The sequence below is a fragment of the Lycium ferocissimum genome, chromosome 5, assembly GCF_029784015.1.
Source record: "Lycium ferocissimum isolate CSIRO_LF1 chromosome 5, AGI_CSIRO_Lferr_CH_V1, whole genome shotgun sequence".
Lineage (NCBI taxonomy): Eukaryota > Viridiplantae > Streptophyta > Magnoliopsida > Solanales > Solanaceae > Lycium > Lycium ferocissimum.
The window spans coordinates 74,310,305-74,322,112 of NC_081346.1; the positions used below are offsets into that span (position 1 = coordinate 74,310,305).

Sequence of the window (11,808 nt, forward strand, 5' to 3'; positions counted from 1 at the left end):
TTGAGCACCTTCAATTATTTTATTGTTAAGACTGTTTAGAACTAGTTAGAAAACAATTAAACATTAAGTGCATGTTTGTTCAATTCAGCAGAATTTATGAAATTTAACGAGATATGAAGAATGAAGATAGCACACAGTCTTGCTAATGTGAGATATTCGAAAGCATAATTTTCTTTCTTCCACTAAACATAATTTGTGAAAATGTTATGACTTGCGAGATTATTTTTGTACGAATTCACCAGACGGGAACAATTTTTTTTTGATATCTTGGTTACAGTAAAATATTATCGGAACAAAATCGTTGCTAGTTTCTCTCTCTGTCTCTTAGCTTTTGTTGGAGTCGTTTGATCATGAAACAACTGTTGAGTAGTAGAGTCACAACCTCATTTGGCATAACAGTCAATAAAGGTGATAAATAAACTTTGCATATAATTTATATAAATTGATAGTAGTATAAATAATTTTACATTTTTTTCTATATTTAATATATTTACTACTCTTTCTGTCCCAATTTATGTGACACACTTTTCTTTTTAGTCTGTTCCAAAAAGAATGTCACATTTCTAGATTTAGAGACAATTTATTTTCATGAGATGATTTACAACCACACATATATTTAAGATTTGTTTTGGACCACAAATTTCAAATGTCTTCCTTTCTTTATTAAACTCTTACCAAATGAAATGGTGCTACATAATTGAGATAGAGGGAGTAATAACTTTTTATTTTTATTTTTAGGTTACCGATCCCACCTTTTGCGGATTTTAGTTAGTTGTAGGTAGAGGCGTAAAATGGAGGGTTAATTGAGGCGCTACTTAGCCCGTAGGTTGTGCTGCTAGTAACTAACCATACATATAAATTTTATCATTTGTTTAATAATTAATAACGACCCAGTCTTCTGGTGTTACGACCGGGTGCCCTCTTGTGAAGAGCCAAAAGCTCTTGATGTAGGGAGGTTCGGGCCAGTCTGTTCACCTTAATTTGGGTCCTATATATTTGAGACTAAAACAGGCGGGGTGGGCTGAATTTTGGAAGGAGGGTCAAAATGGGATAATATAAATGGTCGGGTTAAGCAAATGTGTGGGTTGAGTTGAATTATGGGGAAATGGACTTAGATAATAAATTGGCGAGTTAATCAAATGTGTGGGTAAAATGGTTGAGATAATAAATGAACGGGTCAAAATGTGTGAGTTAATAAATAGACGGATCATTACCTTTTACAAAATTAAACGGATCGAGTCATATTTTCATAGGTTAATTCTGTCGTCCCTATTTATAGGCATCATTCACGTGACCTGATTTAAACAGTAGCATATAGAAGTTTAAATTTTAAAACATCTGGTTAATCTGTATATAATCTATATAATTATATAAAGCAGTGCATTAGGCCGCCACGTGGCACCTCTCTTAGGCTTGGAAAGCTATTTATCTTTTTCCTCTTTTTTTTTTTTTTTTTTTTTTTTTTTGCCTTTTCCCCACATTTTCCTATTAAATATCCAATGTTCCTTCTAAAAATAAAGGATAAACGTTGCACCTCTTCGGCAAGTGAAACCTCTTCGGCAAATGAAACATATGGTTGCAATTGTCAAGATGTGGTTACAAAATATAACTGATTAAAGTCTAAATGATTACAAAATACAACTGATCAAAATGAATTTCTTCTTTTCCCAAAAAATCAAAACCTGCAGAAGTAGAGATCGAAACAGAGATAGAAATATTTGTAAATAGAAGACTAGAAAGTTTTTAAAAATCTTTCGTTCTCTTTATTGCCTTCTCCCTATTTTCTTTCCTTAGGTACAAAGAAAAATCATTATAGACATATCACAAAATGCAAACAATCTCTAGCTCCTCAATCAGTCTCTAAAATTACGATTTACTAACAAAGAATTTACTTATTTATGCATAGAGAACGAGACAATCAGTTTGTACAAAATGCAGAGATGATAGAAGATGATCACTCCACTAGGCATTCTTCTGTTACAACTCTTAGCATCAACTGACTGAGTTTCATCATGGATTAAGTATTAAGATTTGTGCATCTATTGATGATTTGTTATCTTAATTCGAAGGATTAGAAATATTACCAAACTTTTGTTTAATTTTTGTTTTTTGTAATTTGATAATTGTGAGAAAAATACTTTGCGTGCTTTTGACAGTTTTTCTCTTGATTTTTTATTGTGTCATCGTGATCACTTTTTAAAAATTTCGGTTAAAGCTATGATTTGATTTGCCTCTTTTTAGTTATAGAATAACAAAGTACATTTATGTTAATGTTATAAAAAAATTATGCTTATATTATTTTCTGGGAAGAAAATATACATTAGTATCACTATGTTGTTATTTTAATATTAGAGTATTAGAAAAAAAGTCATTTCATAAATTAAATTGTTGAAAAATTTAAATTAGTATTACTATATTGTGATTTCAGGTACTTTCTTGGTATCAGTATGTCGTTGAGGAAATAATGCGATACCTTCTTGTGATATTTATTCCCTCAAATTCTACCCACTGTATATGCCATCTTTCTTAAGATATTTAATTTTTTTGTTATTTACTAAACATTTTGTTTTTCAAGATACTTGAGAAATGCTATGATGCCTCTCTGTGATATTCTATATATTAATTGAGATAATTTTAAAGACCTACCTCCAAGTTTCATCTCATAACACCAATCTTTATGTGATTTTCAATATTACGCCTGCTTTCCTTATTTTAAATTATTTATTTATTACTACAATCTTCCTAGAGATCAACACCCATACTAGCCCGTCAAATAATACCGTGAAAGGAAATTTATAAAGATGGGTCAAAGTTTTATGGTAATACAGTGAAAGGGAACCAAAGATGAGTCAATGAATAATGATAGTGGAAGAGAAATTGCTTAGATTGTGCGAGGATATGAGCCAAGATTGACGATTAATTAAGAACAAGAAACCTTCTTTGACCTTAGAAGGAAAAGAGCAATCTATTGACACTACTGACATTGAGCCAGAACTAGGAGGACGTCGAGCAAAAAGTTTGTTGAATAAATATTTTTGCAACTAATTAATTATGTTCATATAATTAACTAAATGCATCAAAAATCTATTTGTTTTACCTCTTATTTACCCATTTTTGTTTGTTCATCCAGTAAACTATTATCTTTTAAAGATATTAAATAAAGAGAGTTTTATTGCTTTGTTTGCTTAATCGTCTTTCATAATTTTTTTTTTGAATAACATTAAAAATAGAAAGGAAAGGCGAGAAAGGCGAGAAGACTTATATTACATAGTTTTTTCTCTTCTATTAAATAAGAGTTAGCTTCCCTTCTCAATACGAAATTTCATTTATTTGAATTTGTTCTTTTATTCTATTTTTGGATAAGTATTTTTCCCTTATACATGTAATTTTTTAGATCTCATTTATGTTTGTCTAAGATAAACTATTTTTATATTTTGTGTTGTAATACTTTTTATCTCTTATCTCTTTTACATCAATTAAATTTATAAAATAAGATGTCTAACCGCGCGAAGCGCGGGTCAATTAACTAGTTCTCACATATTTTGACTTCTTCTATCCTTCATCTTTACGGAGTTTTTTTCCCTGTTGCACTTAGTCTAATTGAATGTGACAATCCAGTTGCTATATATATATATATATATATATATATATATATATATATATATATATATATATGGGTGAAAATTATTTACACCTCCAATTTTGCTTTAAAATCAAACTAGCTCCTCAACTTTGAATAATAGACATTCTCGTCCCTTTATCCTAATTGGTTATTTTACATGCCTATTTTACCCTTGCATTATCAACTCTTGTATTCTTTTTTAGTTCATTAAAATCATAACATTTTTCATTTTTTAAAATCTGTGGATCAAATTTCCTATAAAAATAAATATTTTCTTCCGGCAAACAAAAAAGTGAGAAACACTAATTAAGTATATAAGTTAATGATATTCTATAATGAAATAAATTAACAGAATAAAAAAGATCAGTTTTATTATTAATAGTAATAATATATTTCAATGCACGTGATACAAAAAAAATTAATAGCAAAAGAGACAGTGTTTTAATTTGTTTATATTGTAAATGAATTTTAAATCAAAATTTAAGAAATATTCCGTTAATGATGACCTAAACTTGAATATACAAGAGAATAAAGAGATAAGTGAAACTTATATACACACACACATGCACGTACATACATATATACATACTCATATAATATTGAAATAACTATCATATAAACTAGCATTAGATTTTGTGACAATTTCATAAAAGATTATTGGACTTATAGTTTTAATGTACTTAAATTAGAATATATAAATACCTAGGCTAAAATAAATATTATATATAATATAAAAATATATTTCACAAATGGAGGATTGAAAATAACAAGGGTTAATTAGATATTGCATAGGATAAAGGGGGTAGAATATCTATTGTTCAAGATTGAGGGGGGAGTTTGATTTTTAAAACAAAATTGGAGGTGAAAATGATTTTCACTCACACACACACATAAAAAATAAAAAATAAAATAAAAAAAACTTGATGTGATTGTTTGAGTTAACAAAGAACCAAATCGACCAGGATTTTTATTTTTAAGCGAAAACATGTGTTTGAAGTCCTTTTTTTTTTTGTTGTTGAAGAAAACAAGAAACAAAAAAAATTACATATTTCTTGAAAAAACTAGTAATATCATTCTATATGTTTGGACTTGGGCTGTAAAATTTAAAGTGGCCCAATCTCCACAAGGGATAGGGCAATTTGCATAATTGTTCTTATTTGGGGGTGGTCTTTAAATTTTACCCTTCGCTAAAAATTTCTTGGTTCTGGGTTTGAATCCCCGCTCAGTCAAAAATTGAAAAAAGTTTCGCAAGGCAGAGTTTGATTCGAAAGGCAGAGTTTCAAACTCTGTCTTAAGTAGAGTTTGCAGTCAAACTCTACGTGTTCAGTCAGAGTTTTGTCTTCAGGCATGAGACAAACTCTATCTTAAGGCAGAGTTTTGCCTTCAGGCATTTGCATTAAGGCAATTTTTTTTTTTTTACTCAGTTGGAATTTTGCAAAATTCTGCCTTAAGGCCTAACTTTTGCCCCAATAGGCCTAATTTTGCTACGAAACTCTGCCTTGCGATTTTTTTTTTTTTGACTGAGCCGAGTTTCGAACCCCAAACCTATGATATTAGGCGAAGGGCAAAAATTAAAGACCAGCAATTTGAGGGACAAAAATTAAAGACCAGTGCCTTTAAAGGGCAATCAACACAAAAAATACTAAAGGGTACTCTTAAGGGACAATTTGCACGATTGTGCTTCGTTGGGGGTGGTCTTTAATTTTTGTCCCTCAAATTGCTGGTCTTTAATTTTTGCCCTTCTCCTAAAATATGCCGAGGTTTTGAGTTTGAAACTTGGCTTAGTCATAAAAATTAAAAAAAAATTGTAAGGCCTGTCTTCGCGAAAAGTCTGCCTTATGAGGCAATCGTTGCCTTAAGGCATAACTAAAAGTCTGTCGCGCAAAGCCTTGTTTGAGATATTTTTTTTTTTGACTGAGCAGGTTTCGAACCCAGAACCTCGGGGTATTTTCAGCCACCTTTTGAAGCGAAGGGAAAAAATTAAAGACCTGTAATTTGAGGGACAAAAATTAAAGACCAGTGCCTCTGAAGGGCAATCCGCGAGAAAAATTCTACTCTTAAACTTATGGTTCTAGTTAACACAATCTTTAAAAATAACCTTTGTTCTCCGACAATATAAGTTGTGGGCACAAATTAGTGTTAACCACGAGAAAGGAGTTAAAGATATTTCAATAGTGTGAATTTGCTCAATTGATCACAAATTATGTCTTATATACACAAGTTACCTGTGTTGTTCAATTGATCACAAGTCAATACAAAAATAACAAATTACACTATCTTCACTGTCGGTAATTTCTTGAAATGTTCCGAACTCTTGCCTCATAGAAAAACTAACTTATGTCTAAGCGGTAGAGGTCATTTTATAAAAGGGAAAATACATAAAAAACCCCCAACGTATACTCGGATTAATTATGACGCACCTAACCTTTGCGGGCGATCTATTACCCCCTTGGCCTTATTTTTTCTGTATTTTTGTACCATTTTTTGACTGACGTGGCAAAAAAAAAAAATTGAAGCCCAGTTGCACAGTGGAGAGTGTTGCACACTCTTCACCCCATTGGTGCCACGTCGCCACTTTTCCTTTCTTTTTTTTTCATTTGATTTTTCTTTTATTAATTATATTTACACTAATTAACCTCTAATTAACCATTAATTTTGTCTTCTTCATCACTAAACCCTTCTTTTTCTTCTTCATTTCAAGAAATCCATCAACCCATTTTCTTCCTCCATTAACACACACACACATTCAACCCACTTTCTTCCTCCATTAACAACATACATTCAATCCATTTTCTTCTTCCATTAACACACACACATTCAACCCATTTTCTTCCTCCATTAACACACACATTCAATTTAATCATCAATCATAAAGAGCTTATTTTCAAGAAACATTCAACCAATTTTCTTCAACCCATTTTCTTCCTCCATTAACACACACATTCAATTTCATCATAAACCCCCCTTCTTCTTCTTCATTTCCCCCCCCCCCAACCCGCGCTCCTCTTGCCCCACCCATTTGAAGAAATTGCCATTGACACCAATTTGAAGAAATTGCCATTTGAAGGACAAACTGTGCAATTTCTTCCTTTCGGGCTATGTTCAATCATGGATGGAATTTAACAACAATGGAAATTGTTGTTTGTTAAATTTCATGGAAATTGTGCAACCCGCTCCTCTTGCCATTTGTTAAATTTCATGGAAATTCATGCGGAATGGAATTTAACAACAATGTAGAAATTGCACGAACTGCCCATATTTTCACGAACTGAGCTGTGTTCAATCATGGCGGTGTCGGTGGCGGCGGTAGGGGTGGTTGAGGAGAAAGAAGAAGAAAGAGAAAAAGGAGAAAGAAGAAGAAAGAGAAAAAAATGGGTTTTTTTAAAAAAAAATTAATTTTTATTAAAATATAAAAATTATTTTTATTGTTTTCACTCGCTATTATTTTTTTTTTGCCACGTCAGCCAAAAAAGGTACAAAAATACAGAAAAAATAAGGCTAGCGGGGTAATAGGTCACCCGCAAAGGTTGGGTGCGTTATAATTAATCCGAGTATACGTTTGGGGTTGGGGGGGGGGGGGGTTTATGTATTTTCCCTTTATAAAAACAATTGTTAAACGGGACCAAAAATTCAATCCACCACTTATAATGAACGTTGTACTCTTATTTCTACGTAAAATTCAACATAGATTCTTCATCTTCACCGATATCCTTCTCTCTTCTAATTCATATTCATAGTTTAAATAACAGTCAGTATTGTTGTGTTTTTTTCAATTCTTCCACATTCTTAAAAATGTCTGTTTCCTGCGCTCAAAGTTAATTTGAAATAACTAAAAAATTATTTACAAAACTAGCCAAATTGTTTCGTAGCATACAATAACTCACAATTGGTGAGTCATAATGTCATATATATATAAGCCAAATGCGTGAGCTAACGAGAATGAATAAATTGAAATTGGGACCTATGCCAAGATCAGAAGTTAAAGGTTACGTTCAAGATCCATTTTATGTATTCTCTGAAGGAAAATATTTTATTGATAAATTTTATGAATCTCTAAACGCCCTTTACAATTTTCACAATCTCTCTTGTTCTCTTGTTATGAAAATAATTAGTAGCATCCCTATTTATAATAGCATGAAACGTATGTTGACTATAAATTAGAAAACCTCTTCATAGATAAATTTGACTATAAATCCTAACTAGACATGGATTAAAATATCAAATCCTAACTAATTTTGGTTTCTTATAATTTTGAATTATTATTTCCAACATTTTCCCGTAATTCAAAATTGTATATCTAATTCTTGATCCACTTGTCACCATCTTCAAATTGCTGAGACACTTGTTTCTAACCTATCAATTGTTGAAGCACTTTCTCTTCAACCGTCACTTACCATCTTCCAATTTTGTTGAAGCACTTGTCTTCAACCCCGTTCCAACACAAAATTTTGTTAAAGCACTTGTCTTCAACCCCATTGATGCACTTGTCACCAACACCAAATTTTGTTGAAGCACTTGCCTCCAACCCCGTTGATACACTTGTCACCAACCTCGTTAATGCACTTGTTACCAACCTTCAACTTTTGTTGAAGCACTTGTCACCAATCCCGTTGATGCACTTATCACCAACCCCGTTGATACACGTGTCACCAACCTTCAGATTTGGTTGAAGCAATTGTCTTCAACCCCATTGATGCACTTGTCACCAAGCACTTGTCTTCAACTCCATTGATGCACTTGTCACCAAGCACTTGTCTTCAACCCCATTGATACACTTGTCACCAATACCAAATTTTGTTGAAGCACTTGTATCCAACCCCGTTGATGCACTTGTCACCAACCCCGTCGATGTACTTTCTTATCAACCTTCAATTGTTGAAACACTTTCTCTTCAACATTCGCAATCGTTGGAACACTCTCTCCAACATTCCAATTTGTTGATGCACTTTCTCATCAACCTTTAATTGTTGAAGCACTTTCTCTTCAACCATCATATTGTTGAAGTACTTATCTCCAACTCTCATTGGTGCACTTTGTCACCAACACTCTTTTCTTTAACCCGCTTTTCTAATTTTTAGAGAAGGTCGTTCCCTCCTCTTGTGCAGATTTGTTTATACCTCTTTTTAAACTTGTAATATCTTTTCCAATCATTTTCAGCATGATTATTGTTCATGTATCTATCATTGTCTCGACATTTGCCTACGTAATTCTTGGCCAGACGGGCGGCATATATTGGCTAGTGCCGCCGGCCGCCCGCCGGCAGTGGAAGCTATTTGATTCTCTATCAGGATCGTAATCTGATACCAATTTAAAGGAAAATATTTTATTGATAAACTTTATGAATCTCTAAACGCCTTCTACTAGTTCCACAATCTCTCTTGTTCTCTCTAGTTATGAAAATAACTAGTAGCATACCTATTTATAATACCATGAAACCTATGTTGACTATAAATTGGAAAAATTATTCCTACATAAATTTGACTATAAATCATAACAAGACATGGATTAAAATATCAAATCCTAACCAATTTTAATTTCCTACAATTTTGAATTATTATTTCCAACACTCTCCTTCCCAAAATGCCTTCCCATATAAGTAAATTAATTAAAAGAAAATCATTGTGCACACTAAATTTTTTAAAGTAAATCAAATGTAGTAATCACTTTTCTCAAGAGAACCTGTCCGCTTAACCAACGAACCATATCATTTCCTCCCATATTTTTCAATCACTAAATTTGTATTCTCATAGTAATACAACATTATACTCTAACGTTATGACATGTTTAAAATTACAAATTTCAAAAGTCTTATAGCCGCACAAATGTAATAACATCTTTAATAGAACACATTTCAAAATTCTTACTTTATTTCTTAAAATTCATAAGTTTACATAAAATGAAACAGACCGATTAATTATTAATAATATAGTATTATCCACATAGATATTGCCCCGCAAAAAAGAGAGAGTATAGTATTACTACATGGATATTACATAAAAGGTTAGTTGGACAAAACCCTAACTAGAATTTAGACTTCATTGATCCAAACTGGGAAACTTTTCTAAATTTGATTGGTCCCTCGAACAAACAACAGAAAATTTTCTAAATTTGATTGTTTCTCTCTACCAACATAAATGAGGTAATATCTTTGCTTTGCTGTAATATCTTTTGGTTGTTGCTATTACTTTAATAGCAACAATTCTTCCTTTTGGGTAAATTCTCAGTTCATACACACACCATGTGTAATGTTATCAAACAAAAGCATATACTATATAGAGCTAATAAAAAGAAGTCATAGCTTAAGGAATTAAGGAACAATTGAGTTAATATATCAATCAAGAAAAAACACAATTTCTTCCTTTCAACCAAATCTTGATGAAATAACATGAAAACCCTTTACAAGCAATAAAAAAACCTGCATGGAAACACACACATAATTTCCACACATAGATAGTTGAGATTATAATTTACATATTCATCTTAATTAAGGTCAAGATTATTTTATACTTTTTCATAATTACATTAAAGCTTATTTTTTAAGTTGCTTGTAGATGTAGTAAATTAGGTATCATTCCACAAGTTCTGGTAGGCAGTAGTAGTTTCATCATCAGGGAAACTGAACCTTGGTGGACTAAGTAACATCCCTTCAGCCATATTTACAAGAACATTAGGCATATCAAATATCAAATCTTCATCCATAAACTCATCATAATTATTATTCCCAATGATCTCTAAATTTTCCATTTTACCCTTCTCGTTTACTACTTCTCTACTCCGAGCCGCGGCTAACAATGCGTCCCCGGCTGCCCCTACAGCTGCAGCCGCACTGGCTGCAGCTGCCTGTATGTCACGAGCCGAGCTCGTGGCAGGAACAGGTAGAGAGGCAGCCGAGTTTGGAAAATTAAGATCGGTATCCGGGCCCTTAAGTGCTATTGATGCCACGTCATATGCCACCGCTGCCATTTCAGGTGTGGGAAACGTGCCGAGCCAGATCTTGTTAGGGGATCTCGGCTCGCGGATTTCTGACACCCATTTTCCAGTACTTTTTCTTCGCCTTATTCCTCGATAAACGGGGTGACGCCCTGAATAATTGTTATTATCGGGGGCAGTAGAGTTATTACTGCCCCCGATATTGTTGCTGTTGTTGCTGCTGCCACCATAAGTCGCCATTTATATATAGTATTTTTTCTTGTTTGAGAATTAGAAGGTTCTTGGAAATTAGGGGTGTGATTGTTGAACTGGATTAAGAAAGCCATTTATGGAAGGGGGAGTTTTGAGGATTACAGAATGAGGAGATGAAAATTGGAGGTGCAAACCAGTTATTGATGAACTGCAAGTGAGTGAGTGTGAGTGTGTGAAGGATTTTGGGTGTAAGGCAGAAACTAATGGTGTTGGACTTGTGAGTTGGATACTAAAAAAGACGCACATTAGTAACTAGCAAGTGTTTGAGAATAGTGGCCTTTTTATAAATTTAGGATGAGGTATTTAACAGTTCTTTTCTTGAATTATATATATATATATATATATATATATGTTCGTAAGTGTAGAGATTTTTTACGTTATCAGTTATAGATATTGTCAGTTTAAAGACGTTTTACTACTGATAAGTTTTATTTATAAAATGTGGGATTTATAATTTTGAAAATAAGAGTAGCGATGTGAAAAAAATGAGTATTTGACCTGATAGTGTAAAAAAAATCTTACATTAGCCATGCATACATAACTTAAACTCTATCAGCAAATTTTAAACTTGTTATAGCAAGTTAATTGCAGCACTTTATTTTTACCTAGTTAGCATCAATGTGTATTAAATGAGACCATTTCATGTAATTGAAATTACCAAGGGAAACATGAAAATCTTCGATAGAAATTAGAACACACTAAAACGTTGATGTAGCGATGTGAACAGAGTATTCATATGACAAACCTCAACTTACTTTGGACCGAAGAATTTTTGTTTTTTGGTACCATTTCATGTAATATTTGGACTGAAGAACTCTTTTAGTTATTGTTGTATGCTTAGATATAAAATAATTTTGAAGCCATCAGACGTTTATGTATCACCATATACAGACACGAAATACCTGACCAGCCACATGTATATACGAAGGCCGGTTATAGTTATTGGGTTTTTTTAAAAAAAATTTACCGCCGTATGGTGACGTGACCTTTATGTCAAAAGAACT

At 32.5% G+C, this 11,808-nt stretch overlaps 1 protein-coding gene across 1 annotated transcript; it reads right to left on the minus strand.

Moving 5' to 3' along the window:
- Window positions 1-9,982: 9,982 nt before the first annotated feature.
- LOC132058559 (ethylene-responsive transcription factor ERF024-like) lies at window positions 9,983-11,164 on the minus strand. The gene has a single exon (XM_059451023.1). It carries the CDS (start codon window positions 10,790-10,792, stop codon window positions 10,184-10,186), a length of 609 nt encoding a protein of 202 aa, XP_059307006.1. The 5' UTR covers window positions 10,793-11,164; the 3' UTR covers window positions 9,983-10,183.
- Window positions 11,165-11,808: the final 644 nt, after the last annotated feature.

Bases quoted from the DNA above. Each gene is read 5' to 3' on its own strand.
- LOC132058559 (XM_059451023.1), bottom strand. From the start codon at position 10,792: ATGGCGACTTATGGTGGCAGCAGCAACAACAGCAACAATATCGGGGGC.